Below are 19394 nucleotides of genomic sequence, written 5' to 3'. Positions count from 1 at the left end.
GTGATTTACAAGACGGTTAATACGACAATATTGCAATATGAAATTCTCGTCGTGCGTATTCCCCGCCGGCTCTATTTTTCCCACTTTATTCAGGCTTCGTCGAATAAGACACGCGGAGGGATCAACGCGCTTGCGGGTTCAACTTCACCCGAGAATAAATCGTCCGCGGGCGGCTGCGCGCTGTCTTCCCAATTATAAAAGCTATTATGAATTTGCCGGGCAATTTGGCGGCTTTGAAAACGTGCCGTGCGTACGCGATATATACCTCGGCGGGTGGAATATCGTGATACCGTCGAGGAGCTTACGCAGCTTGCAGAGTGGTGACTTCCTTCTCTGGCAATTTTGCGCGAAGCGGACAGAAATAAAGACGCGGACGCGCGAGAAGAGCTCGCGCGAACGCGAGGCATTAACGATCCGTTGAGAGCGACAGCGACGAGCTTCGACGAGCATCCCGCACCAGAGCGGTGAGATTATTTGTCTTCGGACTCGCCCATGTGACATCCGATATCTCTTGACACCGACACGCCGCGTAAAGAATTGCTGGCGCCTCCGCTTGGGCACCGTCTGCTTCGAATTGTCGTCCATTTTTCTCAACGAGCCTTGGCATAAGGGCTCCTTCTCCTGAAGGGACTGCTTGGCATCGCGCACCTAAACGCGAACGTCCAGAGTTTCCCCGTAGATACTTTCGATGAAAACGATGCCACTTTTCACCTTTCTTGTTTGATATAATTCCAACGTGTTAATAAATATATAGTGAACGTCGTATATCAATATGACCATCTATTAAAAATGCAAGATGTATTGTAAATTATAATTGTTTGTTTGTGATATGATAAAGGAAATAACTACACAGGAAAAAGAGAAGTATCAAATATTAAGACTTAGGCCGGTATTCTTAGTCAGACCTTATATTTAAGACCGTCTTAAGTACAATCTTAAGATGTTATGGACCAATCACAGAGCCGTATTAGCATCTTAAGACGTTACTTAAAACAATTTTAAAATAAGAACCAACTATGAATACCGGTCTTTAATACTTTAATATGTTGAAATAAAAAATTGAAATTCTTGCAAGAAGATTATAGAATATAGTATTTTTTGACACTTCTTTTTTTCTGTGCGTATTTGATATATTTGCGTCAGGTGCAAATTGATTATGCTCGCAATTCGTGACTGTCTTTTCCAATATTAGGAAACAAATTTTACAGTATTATTTGCATAATTGTTATAGGCGAATAGATTTACTCCCACAAATTTTACGCGATTCGGATTATAATACTCGGATAAAGCGTAATGGCGGCGGATTAAGGGATCGTGCGGCTCAGAGTTGGCGATTAATGTCTTTAAAGCTCACACGATGTGAGGCTAAGCCTCTTAATTCTCTACCCTTTCATGTTACGAGGCGTAATTGATACTTCCCCTTTTTTTACGCTCGCATTGTAAGCACTCGGTAGTTTATCCGTTTAATTGCTCGCGAAAGCAGCCTCGGGTCTGTATTCTAATCGCTCTGACCCCTCCTGCCCCCCTCGGGAGCGTCGACCGATCGATAAAATGTGGTGTACGAAATTGACCTCAGAGCGTGGTTGCGTAGTAAAGCTTATCCCTCCTCATAATTCAGAGTCCTGGAGCGAATTTCAGGTACCGTGGCACAAATTGTGCTCGCGTCGTACATTATGCGTCGAACCCCGTGATTTCGTAGTTCCGTGTACGTCCCTCCACACGCACCCACACGCACAGAATTCCAGGAGCACGCGATTGTCGAGGCCCCGACGCTCGGCATCCGGTCGGCAAAGTTCCGCCGCCGTGGCCGACGACGTCAGGGATGGATTTACTTCGACGCGCGGGTACCTAGTGGTACCTACTGCTAGCCCGCGGCTACAACAAATCCTCCCCGGTTTATCGCGGCGACAACCGCCAGAATATATCGTCACGGTTGAGCCCGCCGCCGAAATTTCTCTCCTAATCGCGACGCGTGATCACAAACAATTACCGCAGCGCTGAGAGGTAACCGTACTGAGAGTAGAGCTTGATACAATCCCCGCTTCTGTTGTGAGTTACGAGACGCAGCGAAAACAATTGTCGTATCGCGAGTGAAAGTACAAAATTTTGAAACTGAAACTCGCGCGCACGATTACCAGGGTTTAATGCTGAAATCATATTTACGGTGATGAAGATAATAATCGCGACCTTTCCACATTGTCGTCTTCAGCCGGCACAGCTGCGGTTCATTTAACACTATAACAAATGCTTCGAAACATTCTTCTTTTTCTTCCTTTTAGTGAAGAAAGAAGAAGAAGAAGAAGAAGAAAAACACTTCAAAAGCATTAGTAGCATCAAATGGACTACAACCTTTGTCACGTGTAAACGAAGTGAGAAACCAATGATCTCATATCACATCAATGTTTTTTTTTCCGATCGGATGATAACGTATGCGTCCCTGTGCACAAAGATGCCCGTACCTCGCCAACTGCGTAAATATGGTAGGTGAATCTAATCGAAGTCCAAATTAGGGCGGACGATAACCGCGGCGGCAGTGCGGGACACAACACGGCACAAAGGAACTCCTCCGTGCGTGCCACCCCTTGCGTAGGATTCGGCCGTAATTTCGGAATGTGATGCAGCAGTATTTTCGAGGGCGAGACGCCTCGTATTTGTCGTCGTAACACTTACGCCGTGACGCTTTGATGGATGAGAAATAATAATCATCAGGGAGTTTTACAAAAAGCATTAGCCAACTCGCACCTTGCGTTTTCCTTGCTCAGGTAAATGTACTCGATCGTAACTTAATTTTTCCGTAGTAACAGCTAAATTTTCCGAATTATTATTCATCCGCCTTTCCCTATTTCAAAAATGTATTGAGTTTCTTTAAGTATTGCCACATTTAGAGCATATAAAAGAAAGCCTGTTTTGTATTTGATAGTGTAATGAAAAGAAGAGGATAATGAAAGGCAAAGGTGCGTAAATTTTATGAAATGTGTAGTTAAAAACATGCTTAATATTTTGAAAGTACTTACCTTTATGATTGCGATAATTGTATTATAATCTATATTTATTTATACATATTATTTTATTAAAATATAAATTTAAAAAAAAGGTTTTCTTGTATATATTATTTCGAGAGGATAGACACACTTGTAAAACACGTTTAGACCATGTTCAGAAAAATCAATGATGAGTAATGGGATACAACGATAAGGTATTGCAATGTATTGAAATAGTATTATAAGCGAAGAAATACATTGGCAAAATGGTGCTTTTATGCATCTAAGCTTTAAGATACAACTGGCTAGACAAAATACGAACCCGGAAAGGAAGAGTATAACATAAAAAGAAAGAGTAAGGAAGAGGAAGAGGCATGAGCCTTTTCCTCGGCTTTGCATTGCGTTTTCTTGAAAGAAAATGGTTGAATGGATAAAGAAGGGTGGAAACGAGCGAGCGAGCGAATGAGAGACACAATGAGTGAGTGTGTGAGTGAGAGAGAGAGAGAGAAAGAAAGAGAGAGAGAGAGAGAGAGAGAGAGAGAGAGAGAGAGAGAGAGAGGGAGAGAAGTTGGAGGATGAAGCGTAAAGCAGCGTGTCGAGGGTAAATTAAAGAGGAACTTGCGAAAAAAGAGAATGGGGGGTGGTGAAATGGAAGGGAACGCACGGAGTGCCGCTCTCACCCTCGAGTCATTAAAAACGCGGTCGTCGTTCTGGCCATTAGAATGACAAATGACGTCGTTGACGGTGCCAAATTAGTACGATGAAAGGACGACAGACACTGCGAAAGCCCAGCGTGACGTGACCTGTACCCGGGGTGCGTTTAGGCAGTTTGTAAAACGTCTAAAATAAAAGTTTTTACCGTGTATATTCGCGTGTACTTGTTATTAAAACAATGATGGTTATTGCCTTTGAAAGTTAATCCAATTTGAGAGAATAACTTATTGAAGTCACAACATAAAAATGTGTCGGTTGATTTAATTAAAACGTTAAATGGAAAAACAAAAAGCTATAAGCTTCTCATATAAGTTATTGTATAATTATATTATGAACAAAATTAAATTTTAAATTCTATTTTCTTTTTTTTTACTGTAATATGCATAAACATTTGTAAAGTAACCTGTGCTTTGGTGCTTTGAAATATGTCGCTGGTATTAATCTGAATTTTCAGAACGCTAGCTAGAAATATAAATCATTTCACAGAATAGCTAATAAACAGATTCAGCAGATCCCAGTTGGCTTTAAGTATCCAATGCTTCGTACTTTCAATGTATATTCATTTATGAAGATTAAATATTATTTATGAAATCTCCAGAGATTTCCAATTAAGAGTACTAGTCATTGGATTATCTTACAATTACCTAGATAATTGGCTCTCGAATATCCGCTGCAGTCTGAAAATTCTTCATTGTATTTATGAGCGATAACGCAATTGTTGAAACTGGCTAAAATAATTAGTCTCGTAATCAAGGTTGACGCGCGATATTACATGCAGCAATTTTTTAGAAGGGTATCAGATAAGATTATATAGGAACTACATTTTTCTGCTTGGCGAAAAAGTCTGATGATAGGGAACAAGATGATTATTCCAAGGTTTATAAAAAAACTTTTATAAGAACCTCTTCGCTTCGCTAAAAGTTTTATTTTATTCGTCGGCCGGTTAGCCCGACGTATCTGTCCGTATGACTTCGTGTACGCATGCGTGTATGTATTCCTGTTGTTCGTGTACTGTATGCGTTTTTTACGTTACACACTTCGTAGTCGTCTACGTCGCAATTAATACAATATAATATGTATAGTTTTTGTTGTTTTTTTTTTTATCTATCTCGATAGCATACAAAAGGGATACAGGCACACAAATATCAAATATGCATCCGGTACTCGCGTTATGCTATTGATCAATATAATTACACTCACAATGGTACCGCCCTCCGTACTCGTTTTACGCTATATAATACAGTTATATACAAATGGTCGCTCCCGCGCATCGACGCGGGCGTATTTATAATACGTTTACACATATGTACGTATAAATTACAGTTCGCTATATACATCGAGAGATTATGCGGCGCGTTTAATACCTTCGGGGTGGCGGAAAGTTTTCCCTATTATCGCAATTGTGCTAAATCTATTGATAAACCATCATCGTTGTCGTTTGTCGTCGTCGTATCTGCTCATCGCGCGCTCTCTTCGACTTTCTACAATAGAGTATAGTACAACCAGACGCGCGAGGTATTTCATATACGATCGATCTTTTATGTACACGGTGTCCGCTCTCGAAAAGTTTTTCGCGTAGAAATTATACGTGGTCGAATTTTCGTACGTGCAATCGTAATCCGTACAAGAATTATATTCTTGTGAAAATTGCGAGATAACAAATAACGCGCCGATGAGCTTATCGTGCGCATTAAAAACACTTTCTGCCACAAATATACATATAAGGAGAAATAATTATATTGATTTATTTCACGAAACTTGTCTGTTTAATTAAGGACAATCACGTAAATAAATTTTTGTGCAATTTCTCTTGGCAGTTTCTACTCGTAAACAGCATTAATTGCGATATGCCCGCGAGCATAATGCAGCTCCGAAGGCCGATCGATCAAGCGACCTCTCAGGTTGGTTCATTTCTTTCTTTTTTTCATGCTCCCTCGTAGAGTCGCATGTACGCGCACGCACTTACGTGTCGTCGTATAAAAGATGGGCCAGTTTCCCCCCTCGTTTTCGTCTGCCGCGAGCTCTCCGTCGGACCCCGTGTCGTCGGTTCAACCGGAGGCTTCTTCCCGCATTTCTCATGTCAGATAGAAAAAGGGCTGCACGCGTGATTTATGCCCGAGACTTTTCCCCGATCGCACCGGCTGCGGCCCGCGCCGTGTCCTGTGCACATTGTACGTACCGATGCAGAACCGATCGTGTCGTATCTCGGTTATATCGACGAGAGCCGCGGCCGTATCGTTGTATCGCCCTCGACACGGCGCGGCCGGAAGAAAACTTACGACTGGCGTAAGAATACGTGTATACCGGGGGCAAGGAACCCGTACGGTGAGCCAAGACAGTGCTATCACCGCGTTCCGATGCTACGAGAGCGGGCGATAAGAATTAACTTGTGTAACATGCGCGTGCGCGCGCGATTCGTGAGAGAACGAGTCTTTACGCCCCTTTACGCCCCGAGATTATTAAACGTTTCTTGTTGCTGACGCCGAGAATAACTCGAAATTATGACCATGTCCAATTTGACTCCTAGGAGGTAGATAATGGCGGCCGGTTCTGCTCGAACTAGTTCTAACGGATTGGTCGGTCGGTACTAGATGCCATTATTCACGTCCTCGAGGGGTCTTTGTACGTTGGTGGTATACTCGAAAGCTCGGATAATCTACACGCATCGTCTTTAACAATCGCCGTTCTCACTGTGTTCGGGTTGTTTTATACATTAGAGAACGGACTAGAGTACACACAGAAAAATATCATTCTACAGCCAAGGAAAACAATTATTTTACTTTACTTGTTTTAAGTAGTACTTTTCTTCAACAAAGAATAGCTTTTTAATAATAGTTTTAAAATATACTCGTGACAAGTCTTGGAGAAGCTCATCATTTTGTGCTCCAAAAGAAGAATATATTCTTTTTTCAAGAATATTATGAAATTTTATCGAAGAAAAGCTAGAATTAATTTGAATATATATATATATATATATATATATATATATATTAACGCGGGAATATTTATTAGATAGAAGAAATTTAGTATGTTTCTTTCAATTCTATGCAACAGAATCAAAAGAAACAAAATATAGTGGAAGAAAGAAAGTTATTCTTGCTTGGAGTAAATCCATGTTCATATGTTCTCAATTCAAATAAGTATATTTTTTCTAGAAACAATGTTATCTCGGAACAAGTAATTACTTTTAATTTTATGGGCTAGTTTGCCATGACTCTCTTTAGGTAAGAATATGAAATACTTAAAATCAATGAATTAAGTTCTTCTGAAAACTTAATACTGCAGCACTAAGAATATCAGAGATGTGGTCTAGTGGAGTAAAGTGTCTCGTAACCACGAAGAACCGGGCTCGAGTTTACCTGATTACAGTCATTTCAATATTCTAAACTGTACCGTTCCGCACAAGAACTTCCTAAGAAGCCCTATGTGCCACTTAGGAATTAAAGGAATCATCATATTATCATCATCATCAAGAATATAATCTCTTTTTGGTAGTAAGCGATTTATAAAGGGATAAAATTTATACTTGATTCAAATAGCGGATAAACTTTTCTCAAGAAAATGTGACATCTTTATTAAAGTATATACTTCTCTTCTATATATAGACTCTGTATAATAAGCAAACCGAATTTTTGTATTAATTAAATATTCTTGTTTTTGAAGAACTAAACTTGCTAAGATACTGAATATGTTTTGAGTAAATGTGATGCTTATGATGACTTTATGATAGATTTATAAACGGATATATTAACTTATTCACTTAAAACAAGTAATATTTACTTGCACAGGTGGTACCTCGGGTGGTACATATTTTTCTGCGTGTAGAAACTTCTTTTTAGCTCAGAGTAATTTACTTAGGAAAGTGATGAGTTGCGGTAAACGTGTCGCGGCAATATAGAAACAGAAGTATAGAAACACTTGTGGAAAAAGTGTGGCGGTGAAATTACAGACGATTGTAAAAAACGATCGCGTCGTAATAGAAGGACATTAACTGGCACTGTCGGCAGCTTGTGCGGTTTCAGACAAGTATAAAAGAGACATAAGATATCTCCCTACGAAGTACGCCGTGAGCAGATACGAGAGTGTCTTCCCTCGTCATCGTTTATCGTTTCCTTCGCCGGAGAGAAGATCTCGCGCGCAACTTCTTTTTAAGACAAACTAACTTTTCCGCTAACATTCCCGCTATCTTTCTCTCGCTCTTACCGATTAACCGATCTAGCTCGCCCGCGACGTGCGTCGCGTCGCGTCGCGTCGCGCGAAGCGCGCACGTGCACACGTTTCACGTTCGCTTGAGACAAATTGACGATTATTGCCAGGAGCGGACTGTCAGCGGCTGGTAGTACGAGAAAGGGTGAACAGGGTACTCGAATTTTCCGTGTCGCGGTAACGATAGCTCGGCGGCGAATCGATCACGGTGCCGCTGAACGAGAAAATTATCGAGAGCCGTCGACGAAGAGGAAACTCAGGGCGAGCACGACCTACGACCGATCTCGGCCTTAAAAGGCGGCGAAATCGTAGATCGAGCTCACGTGGACCTTTTAAAGGGCGACGCGCGGACCATTTTGTCGTCGGTCCGCCGCGCCGTTGCCCTATTACGATAACGATAACCGCTTGTACGTGATATCCCCCGCGCCCCTAAAAGACGACGATTATATTATTATTGCGACGAAATTATTTGCTTGGTGCCCCCCCTCCCCAACTTAAGGCGCTTGAAGAAAGTGTTGTGTATATGGGTACGAGGTCCCTAACGGTTAATATTTACACTCGAGAGAAGCGTTCGAAAGCTGTCACTGTTAGTTTTCTCTTAAAATTCCCTAACATCCTACGATATCGATTAAACACTAAATATACATAGCAATGTTTCCAATCGTTGTAGACGGCTGACGCGCCGCTCTTGCCGCGAAAAGGGCGCGACCCTGCGCGGCGGGGAAACGCTCGATTAAATTTCTCCTCGACGCGAGCCAAACTGTCTCGCGCTTAATCGAAAAACCGATACGCGCGCGAATATCACTCGTTCGGTTTGTTGTTGAGATAAAAAATAGCGGAATGTCAATTAGCATCGCGCGTTTCGGCGGGACGTGCGGGATCGCGAGAGCGAGACCCGGAGAGAGCGATGCTGGGCGAGAGGGGGGGGGGAGGGAGGGAAACCGGACCCGACGAAATGAGAGAAAAATTTAGCTTATTAGATTACGATCGGTAATTGAGGAAAGTGCAGCGGTCAATGGACGATCAAATAATCGTACGGGGGGCGGGCGGGGAGGGGGAGGGGGACGCTATTTGAACGGCTCGCGGTAAAAGCGCCGAACGAGCCTTAAATTTCATGCCACGTTCCACGTCAGATATTTAAACCGATAATAAATTTCGCGCCGCGCACACAGGTGCACCCCAGGCCATCGCCGTTCCGTCCGACCGTGTAGGGGAGAGAAAGAGAGTCGCTTGCACTTTACGGCTGCTCTTTCAGGGCGAAATTCAAGGGAGAGCTCCACCGCGCGCAAGACACGCTTAAGCATATAACGTGTCTATATATATATATATATATATATATATATATATATATGTTACTCGCAAGAGCCGCGCCGCGCGGGCTCTTTTTCATTATATATCACAATGTGGTCGAGGGCCTCTCTCTCTCATCCTTGCGCACCCGATATCTCGAATCTTCCTATACGCTTCTCCTTTTTTTTCTCTTTTTTGTTTAATTACGTACACATGTAGTTATTGTTGTCTCATCCCTGTATTGTCGGTTCCTTAACGCTGGTAGCTTTTCGATTCTCCTCGTTGCATGAAGGCGATGTTGGTAGAGATAGAGAAATAAAGTTGGGCTTATACAATCTATTATACGCTTAAAATTCGTCGTCGCACGATAATACGTTTTACCTTTTGCGGCAATTACCTTTTTTTGTATCTATATATCTATATATATATATATTTATTTTGTTCGTACGTATATATATAAACATATATATATATATATATATATATATATATATATATATATATATATATATATATATATATATATAAATTAAAGATTCGTCACGGGATAATATAAATAATACGACGCGCGCGTGCATGGCGCAGGTCGGGTTACTGAATTATTTATATGACGTCAGTCTTGTGTGAGGCGGGGACCGAAGCTCGCTATCGTTCGCTCCTTTAAATATCGTTACGTCGATCTCGCCGCGGCTTTTTTCTCCCCGATGTCAAGCGTCGCGTCGCGTCGCCTGATGGCGTACGCGTTCGTGCGCGCGAATAATTGAAACGCCCGCTTATTCCATCAAGCCGGTAATTAATTATCTCTTCGATCCGACGTAACGATCGCGCCATCGGATAAATATCTCATCCCGATCCTCTCGCTGCCCACTCCCCCCTCGGTCGTTTTTTCTTCCCCCCCCCTGGTTTGCCGCGCGCGCGCTTCCTCCTGGATCGATAGCGAGCTCGATCTTGTTGCACATGCGCGCCGAAACAGACCAAATCATTAACGCGACTCTTCCTTGAAAATTCGTCCGCACGCGTTGACGTGTGTATATTCTCCGTAACGGTTGTACACATTGTTTGCCCGTGCCACTTGGAGAGATTGACGGGCGGAAGTGGCGTTTCGCAATGTCATAAGTTACATCCCGTTCGCGAAATTCCACTTCGCGAGCGTACGAGGAGAGACCTGGCAGTACGTGTTAAAACGCTGAAAACGCGACGGATGCTGAAGAGGTCGACTCTTCTTCCACCAATGAGTAATATGAAAACCGCGGACATTTGGGGGGAAAAAAAACGTCGGGCGTACATCGCGATTTTCACATTGTCAATTTTCGTGAATCTCGCGAACGAATCTCCGGAAGAGTCGCAGTTTTGCACGATCACTTTACCATTAAAAACTGATATGCCAATTTAATACAACTTCGATTACGAGATTACACTTATCCGTAGGAATATCGTAGGTCGAATCTCCCGAAAAGACCGTGCTCGAGATTGTCGCCTACAATATGTTTGGAAAAAATTTTCGTATAATTCGTCGATGGCAGTGCTTGTCGAGAAGAGGGTCTCTGGTTTCGCGACGGACGCGACCGCGCCGCGATCGCGTCGTTTTTTTTCTTCCTTTCTTTTTCTCGCGATGCGCTAAACTCGAGGGGAAAAAAATATCGTCGTTGTAACAAGCGGGATTACGACCCCTTTCGCCGCGCGGTCGCTCACAGCGTTTACTTCGAAATATACAACGTGTTACTTTTGCCACCGGTCTTTACCTCGGGATTAACAGCGCGCGCGTGTTTTCATAGTATCCTCACCGGCACTGGAAGCTATTTTACTCTGCTCCATGCTTGCGTTCCTTCCCTTCCGACGCGTATAAATATTGTAAAATGGACACGCGTATGGAGTAAAGCGTGTGGAACGCTTTGCAAAATTCAGGACCACGCGTTTGAATAATTTAATTCTATCAACAATTTTTTCACAAAGAGAAGAGACACGTCAAGAAACGACAATTTAGTTTGTACTGTTGATATAATAGCGTACTCTCTAAATCTCATAGAGTAGTTTCGTCACTAATATATTAGAGTGATTGCGATAGTCACTCCAAAAGAGAGAGTTGTCGCTCTAATTTGAATAAGTGCGGGAACTTATAATGTAGGAGTGAATTTTTCACTCAAATTTTTAGAGCGGCTACTTTACCGGAGTGACATGATCTCACTCTAAAGCTATAGTAAATCACGATTCATTAACGATCGACTGATAAATGACTCTAACGGAGTAAAATTTTCCATTCAAAATTGTAGAGTAACGTAATCCATTCCTATATGGACACTGATCTACTGCACTCAAAAAGAGTGCCCTTTTACTCAAATAGAGAGAGAGTGCGATTTCACTTTCCAACTTATAGAGCGCATTTTTACTTTTTTTTAGAGTGGCGAAGTGCACAGGCTTAATTTTTACTTTTCGTTGCACTTGCATTTCACTCGTTTTGAGTGACATTTCACTCTTCGATTTTTAGAGATTATGAATGAATAGTCATCGAGTTGCTATGATAAAAGCGCTATAAAACGAGAATTATGATAAAAATATGAAATTGGATCAATAAAAAGCGTATCTTTTTACCGCGACATAATAAAGCAAGACTATTATTAGTTAAACATGAATTTCTCAACCGATTGCAAAAGTAAAGAAGTTATACTTATTGGAACGTGAAATGGAACAGAATTCTTGGAAGGTGAACCAGTGCCGGAGGGTTCGCTCGATCACGCGATCTCGTTGCTCGCAGTAACGAAGAATCCATCATACCTTCGATCCTTTCGCTTTTCATGAATATCCTGCGGGCTGCGAGAAGTCCTTACGCGTATCTGTGCAAGGAGTGCTCGCGGCGCTTACTACTTCTACGCTCACGCTCGCAAACTGGTTCCGGACTCGGTGGATTCGAGTACGTTAAGTTGTTGGAGCCTCGAAGAGGTGGTGCGCTCATCGGGGGCGGTGGCGGCGGAAAAAAGCTCTGCAAGCACGCCTAATGCATCGGAAAAGCACATGAAACGTTAACGCCTTCGTGTGTCCGGCAAACACGTCTCACAGAAAATGCTCTTTCGCTTCCAAAATAGCCAGAAAAGGAACATATTTTTAATCTTCGTTTTAATTTGATATAGTTCTTAAATAATTGTTATGAAGAATATCGTTAATGTTATTTCTATTTTTATGATTCGAGTTACGCATAATGCGAAAGAAAAATCATAGTTTTGTCATTGAAGATATTCCAACTTGAGATTTTAATTCTCAATGTGACAAATGTTTTTATGTCTCACCTTTGCGCTACCTCTGGAGGACGATTTCGAGAACACGCTATCTTGATCGCTGCTTACGCTAGGCACGGGCATTGGTACTGCATAATCATACGTGGCATCTGTGCAGCAAAAACAATTTTTTTTCACTGCCCTGCGAGTAAAGCGCCCTTTTTTCAGGCGACATATTTATTATTACATATGATTTATATTTGATAAATTTGAGGATCGCGAGTCAGGTAAAGTAGGTATTTGAGATTGCGTGCAAATACACAAAGGGTTATTAAACTAAGGGTTATTAAACTAACGCGCGGTATAGTTAGGCTATTTCGTCTATTTCGTAATTGTACTCTGAAGCACCGCGGCCATGCTGAAGAAGTTCAAAAGGGACTCGACTCACCAGACTGCTCTACGTTGTCGTGGAGATCCTTGTTGTCTACAACAACCGTGCTGTATCCGTAGTACGCCGCATGAGGAGATTCCCGATACTTGTTCTCGTGGAAAGGTTCTTGGTACTCGTCAAGCCTGACATCGCCCAAAAGACGATCATTGAGATCGCGCGGCAGGGTCGTGAGCTTCGTGCCGGCGTACCGGTCGTCGAGTTCCTCGACCCGGTAGGTCATCAAGGAGGGATCCTTCTCCGTGGTGCCGTACGCGGATTCCGGCGACAGATGCTGATGATTGCCCGTCGGAATCGCGCTCTTGGCGCCGAGGGGGCTGGCAAAGTTCTTCCGCTGTCTGTGACGCGTGACTATTAGGAATATGGCGACCGCCAGCAGCAGAATTACGACGGTCAAGACGCCGATGATCACAGCCATGTAAGTTGGATCGTCCTGCTTGGCTACCGGAACTTCGGCTGGCAGCGGATTTTCGCGAGTCAAAGTTCTGCCCCGCAATCGCGGGGCCTCGGTCGTGGGCGGCGTTTCCGGGGTGAAGTTACCGTGAGCGATGTCTACAACACGATAGAAACACGTGCCGCTGAGTACCGTATTTTCTGGTGCTAAACTTTGACGACGTTCGTTAATTGAAAATGTAAGGCAGTAACACTGGCTCTATATTAGTAATAATAAATCATGCAAATTTACATTTTTAAAACTACATGTTAAAATTATTTATATAAATTATATATCTTTTTAAATTATTTACAATAATATATTAATATTTTTAATTTATATTAAATTTATATTACGTTCGGTATATATTTAAAATATTTTTTATCAGACTTTTTAAATTGTATATTTATTAAGCAGAATATTAATATAACATATATCCGTAAGTCCTTACGTCCCACGTACGGAAAAAATTTCCAACGTTACGATTTTTCCAAAGAAGTTGCGTGTCTGGTTAGATATACGCGATTCGATAAACGTGTTGTCACAACTTCGAACTTTCTACTCAAACCGCGAGGGCAAATCGCGAAAGTAGAGAAAATTGCAGACGCCGTGCGTTACAACTCACCGGAATCAAAGGTGACTTCGCTGATCATAATCCATCGCGAGGCGAAGCTGAATCTCAATTTGACGAACTTGCCGATCCGGTGGTGCAGCTTGATTGTGATATTTCTCGGTTGCTCGAAGATTTTGTCCTCCATGTAAGAGTACACGATGGGATCACCCGTGTAGTACTTGCCGCCGATGCTGAACATAACGCTGACCTCGGAGAATATCTGAAACACAAGGGAAAAAAAATAATGATACAATATTATCGCATTAATATTTTTATAAGAGGCGTTCTGTGAACGAGGGGAGCCATTCTGAACTATAATATCGAGCCTGATTTACCGCACGCGATTCGATCGTATAAAGCACTATGTGTTCAGAGCTACCGTGCGGAATTAATTTGATCGGAAGCATACCCACCTACACACACCGCAGATACTCGATTACGTCCGCGTAATCAGTATTATCGCCGTTATTACCATCGGTAACAGATAATTAGTTAACGGCGCGCTCTCCGGGATGACATCGACGGTTTCGATAATACGGAGTATCTCACGAACGCGTTCCGAGCGAGCGAGGACGCGTGGAATGCTAATTTCATCCCTCGAAGGCGTAAGACAATTCGGCGAGGAGAATCCAAGCCGTGTGAAACGGACGAAAGACGGAGGGAGCGGGCGAAATCGAGAGAGGTACGAAGGTAAGACAGCATAGGAGTTAGGGACGAAGATTACAAAGCCGAGATTATCTAACTTCCTTAGACCCAAAGACGGGAGGTTGTATGGATTTTCGACGTACTGAAGCCTACCGCCCACGGATGCGCCGAGAGAATGAGGAAGTCGACGTAGAGGAAGTGGCAGCCGCGAAGCAGCCGTGGAGAGAAAGACGGGGTGGTGGTGGAGGAGGGTGGGGAAGGTGGGGTTGTAGCTGGCGATGCTTTGAAGCGCTGTCTTTCGGGAGACGTGTCCTATCCGCGCGAGCGCGCGCTTGTTAATAGGAGAGGTCGTTTAGGGGTAGCTTCTGCCACTCCGCAGTCCCATTCGCCCCGAACTGCCGACTTGCCAGACTGTCGGTATTGTATTTGAATACGTGGCGTATCTGCTCTCTCGGTCGTTGCTTACTACCATTGTACGCACGAGATAGAGAGAGAGAGAGAAAGAAAGCGCGGGAGGGAAGGAGAGAAAGAACGTCGCATCCTGCTCTCTTCTCAATGTTCGTCTCTCTCGGATCTCCATCTCCTCCCGTCTCTATCCCGCAAAACCCTCCGCTGGTCTCCCTCACGAATCGCCGTAGCCTCAGTCTTGACTGCCTCTCGTCGTCGGCCTGCCCCATGGTTCTCCAGCTCGCTCGATCGCGGGCGCACAATCGGGCTCAAGCCGGGTAATGAGGCACTCCATTCAGATAAATCTTGATACCGGTAGGAGAGTGTTTCGTGGCCTATTATGTAGGGATTCTCGGGCGGAATGATGATGGGGCGCAAAATTTTCGCGGTTAACCAGCGCGCGTATTAAGTTTCGTAACTTTCCCGGTGCGCGGCGAGAATTACATAACTGTTGACAGCACGGGTATTAATTAACATTACCTGCATGAGCTTTTGCCGTGACAAGCTTACATAATTCGCAATTTAATTCGTAGTTGTACTTTTTGATTATATCTCCTATGACGAAAATTATCTTCAGTGATTCTCGATCGTTCATCGAATCAGCAATTCTTTTTAATTTGAGTGGATTAAGATAAATACAATATACCTCGTCTAACTTGTGCTTGATATTGCACGTGCGATTGACTCGAATAAATTTCGATAACCATAGCGAAGATTTATGTCTGTAAAATTTAAGAGATTGATACATTCCAAACTAGGCTTTCTCGTTTCATGTTCCATCTAACATTTCATTAACTGATAAAATTTAGATCAAAGTTTAAATGACATTCCGCTGTAGTTCACAAATTATTTTCAATTGGTTCGTTTAGGTCTTATTAGAGTAACCCGGTAATTTTTCTTGAAATTATGTCTCGCTATCTCGAGCATCTAAGTGCCGAATTATTTTATTAAAATACATCTCGCTGCCATTAGCCGAGTGTTCAGCGAGCCATTATGTAAACACTCAGGCGTAAAGAGGACCGTGGGGGCGAAAAATTTTTACGGAAAAAACTGACGTCTCCGGCAAAGCCACGGCCACCGCGCACCGCCGGCCGTCGCTTGAAGCGAAACGCGGATCCAGCAAGCCGCGAGTCGTTTCCTTTTTCTCCTTCCGTCCGTTTCAGCCGAACCCAGGGGCTAACCGTTGTTGCGCCTCGTTACCCATCCTACGTCCGACCTTGACTCCAACGTGAAAACTGGATTTCATGCCGTATACCGTCTCCTCAACCCTATGGATTCTTTCTTTCTTTTTGTCTTTTTACTCTCTGGGCGTGGATTAAAGGCAGGCGGAGGATCTTCGCGCACATTTCCCCGCGACTGTCCGTCTTTCCTTTTTGCGCCTTTTTCTCGGTCCTTCGCCAGCCGCCTACTTTATTCAGCAGCCGTTTCGTTCTCACCGACAAGTCAGTGCCGTGAGACATTCCAATTTCCTCTCTATACCGTACGCATATCCGTTTATAGTTTTTCCCCGCTTATTATCGTACAAATACGGTCTCGCCACGGTTATCCTCTCGATCTCGAAGTTTATAGCGAGATTTGATAAATGGACATACGTAGCTAATGGCAGTGACAGATAGGACGAATCTCGAAATCAACCATTAATCATAAAATCAATTTTAAACAGATTTTTTTTAGTAAGTCTTCTACTTAATTTAAGTCTCTCTTATATTTAATATATTAAACAAAAAAATTATATAAGTAAGATATTGATAAGAAAGATATTTCTAGGAAAATATAAGTATATGCACGATGATTCAATTTACGCGCGGTTCTGTTTTATAAATTTATAATTTAAAAAATCATTTGTTACACATGCACTAAAACGTAAAATGTCAAGTAGATATTACCTGTATGTCCTTAGTGAATTGGTTGTTGCAGTAGATGTGAATGGCCGAGAATTCTCTGACGTGGTCGAATTCGAATTTGATCTCGAGCGGATGCCCGGACCTCGATTCGTTCTTCCAGCCGACCCATCCCTGACTTCTGTCGTAGTTGTCAAAGTAACTCATTTTAATGGACTCCGGCCCGATCCTGCCGTCTGTCAGTTGTCCCAAACCGCGAAGAAGTTGTCCGTCCCAATAACCGTCGTAAGTCGCGTCGAAGAATTCCCAATTGTTGCGCTTGTCACCTTGGGGCATCGAGTAGGAGACGATGCCGTCGTTCCAAGGGCACCCGTAGAGCTCGACGCGCATGCAAACGGTGCGACGGTGGTAGCTGTAGGGTAGGAAACGAATTTTGCTCGCCCATATTGATGGATCCAGTTCGTGCTTCGACTCCAGGTAGGTGTTCTTGTTCCCTTGGATAACCTGAACAAACGGAATATTGGAAATTGGCGTCAATATTGTCGAACGTGGTTTTGCAAGAGAATACACACTTTTCGTCCGTTTGAATTTTTTTTAATTCTAGAGATCTCCGGCTGTTTTATATCGGAGTTGCATAACGATGATCTGTATTGACTATTGATAGATCCATCGTTCGACGCGCAAACTATTCAAACTTACTACACGCAGGCGATATACGGATGTATATTAGATCGTGATTGACAGAATGAAGTATAATACGATACGTTTAAATGATACTATTCATGCTACGCGCACACGTCATGTTAACTTTATCGGTGAATAAACAGATGCAAGATTCCGCGACGTCCGACGCCTGAGATGAATCAGCGTCCGTGTAAAATCTTGACCCTTGCCTCATTTACGGACATTCTCAGGCGGCGGAGATAGCGAAATTTTTCGCCAGTGCGCAATATAAATTGCGCCACGCTACACCGTAGTATTTCTGCGCTGCGTGATTTCAGGCTTGGCGCTTGGCGCTTGGCGCGCGCGCTCTTTCTCTCTCTCTCGCATAGAACAAGGCTCGTTCTATTCGATCGGTCGACCGTCGAAACGTATATCGCCGGGGAGGATCGAGAATTTCTCGGACGGCGTCGTCGTCGAGGAAAGAGGCCCTTTGGAACAAAGGACCTCTTATTTTCCACTTATGAGCTCGCCAGCGCCTCTCGACTCGCTCGCACGGAATTCTCACGTATGGTCGGTTACGTGACCGTGTAACCATCACCATCGCGATCCCGACAGGTGCAAACACTTCTTTATCTTCTATTTTTACCCTTGCCACGTTTGTTCCTTCTTCTCTGTTATCTGTTATGCTTATGCTCGTCGGGCGTTAAATAGTGTTCATTAGATTACGGTTCTATTATATATTTTAATGAATTTAATATGCTTAATTATGATTAAATTTAATTACAAATATTCATTTGTAATACATCAGGACAGATAATAAGAAGGTATCAAGTATTACAAAGGATTTGTTTAATAAAACGATTTTTGAATGCACAATACGCGCTTGATAATAGCTTAACTTTAAACTACCTAATTTTATGACTCGCTTAAAAAAAAAACAAAAAAGTTATCAAGAATCGGACATTATAGGTTTTACTCGCCTTTATGAAGCTATCATATTTTATGGTAGAAAATGAATTAATACATATACAAAGTTTTGTATTTCAATTATGTGCTTCTAAAAATAAACGCGATTATTAAGCCGATTATTAATAATTTCTACAAATTCGTACATATTTTTCCGCGCGTTGTATAACTATGTAAATGTATTTTTAAAATAAACTTGATATTCTTTTATGATTTATTCGCGAATCTGGAGAGATCCAGCTGAACTGCCGGAAAGGGTGAAACAATGAATTATTCAGTTAGCCATACACTCGTCTTTTTGCGGATCTATTTCTATTTTGTATCCTTTTGATTTTTCTATTCACTATAGAAAAATGAGCTCACGATCGCACGATGGGAAACGCGTTTAAAGATGATTCTCGTGACCGCGCGAACCGGCACGTTCCGCGCTGGGTGGCGCGGTAATTGGGACCGGTAGCTGACACCGTTTTATTTGCGCCGCGACGCGGCGGTACCTGATGTTTAGCACATTGAAACGGACAGTACCAAGGCGTCGGATGGGCAAATACAATGAACCGACACGTGAGAAATTTTCTGCTAGGCGACGGAATCGCATAGTGGGCGTTTCCGGAGGTTGACAGTTACGTGTGTAGCTTTGCCGAGTGTATATGTACGTAATAGCCATCCTGTTTCTCTCCTCCGATGATTGTATCTGGAGTTATTTTCGCACGTCGGAAAGCGAGAAAGGGTTAAAGCTTTGTATTAACCTTATTCGCTCCAACGTTTTTTCCGCCCTTTTATTCCTCCAACCATGCACTTTCGAGTCCCACGTGTTTTTCAAAATGTTAATAGCTTTGAAAAATTCTCCAAAAATTATTATAATATGTTTGTACCTTCGACTAAAAATCAATGTAAAGAAAATATGGAAATCATTTATTTAAATATTTTTTTACAATTAT

At 42.7% G+C, this 19394-nt stretch overlaps 1 protein-coding gene across 2 annotated transcripts in view; it reads right to left on the bottom strand.

Annotated features, from left to right (window-relative positions):
* Positions 1-4600: 4600 nt before the first annotated feature.
* The window catches only part of LOC143896663 (discoidin domain-containing receptor 2), a 103317-nt gene continuing 88523 nt past the window's right edge, over positions 4601-19394 (bottom strand). For both annotated transcript variants that reach the window (XM_077404630.1, XM_077404629.1), the window contains 5 exons: positions 16873-17331; positions 13907-14114; positions 12849-13400; positions 12473-12570; positions 4601-12180 (listed from right to left, as the gene is read on the bottom strand). In XM_077404630.1, coding sequence (XP_077260756.1) covers positions 12013-12180; positions 12473-12570; positions 12849-13400; positions 13907-14114; positions 16873-17331 — 1485 coding nt within the window. In that variant the 3' untranslated portion in view covers positions 4601-12012. The remainder of the gene's footprint in view (positions 12181-12472; positions 12571-12848; positions 13401-13906; positions 14115-16872; positions 17332-19394) is intronic.

The sequence above is a fragment of the Temnothorax americanus genome, unplaced genomic scaffold (assembly GCF_048541705.1).
Source record: "Temnothorax americanus isolate GAGA-0224 unplaced genomic scaffold, ASM4854170v1 Scaffold19, whole genome shotgun sequence".
Lineage (NCBI taxonomy): Eukaryota > Metazoa > Arthropoda > Insecta > Hymenoptera > Formicidae > Temnothorax > Temnothorax americanus.
Note: the sequence above shows the minus strand (reverse complement) of the source record. Positions and strands in the feature narration are given on the sequence as shown.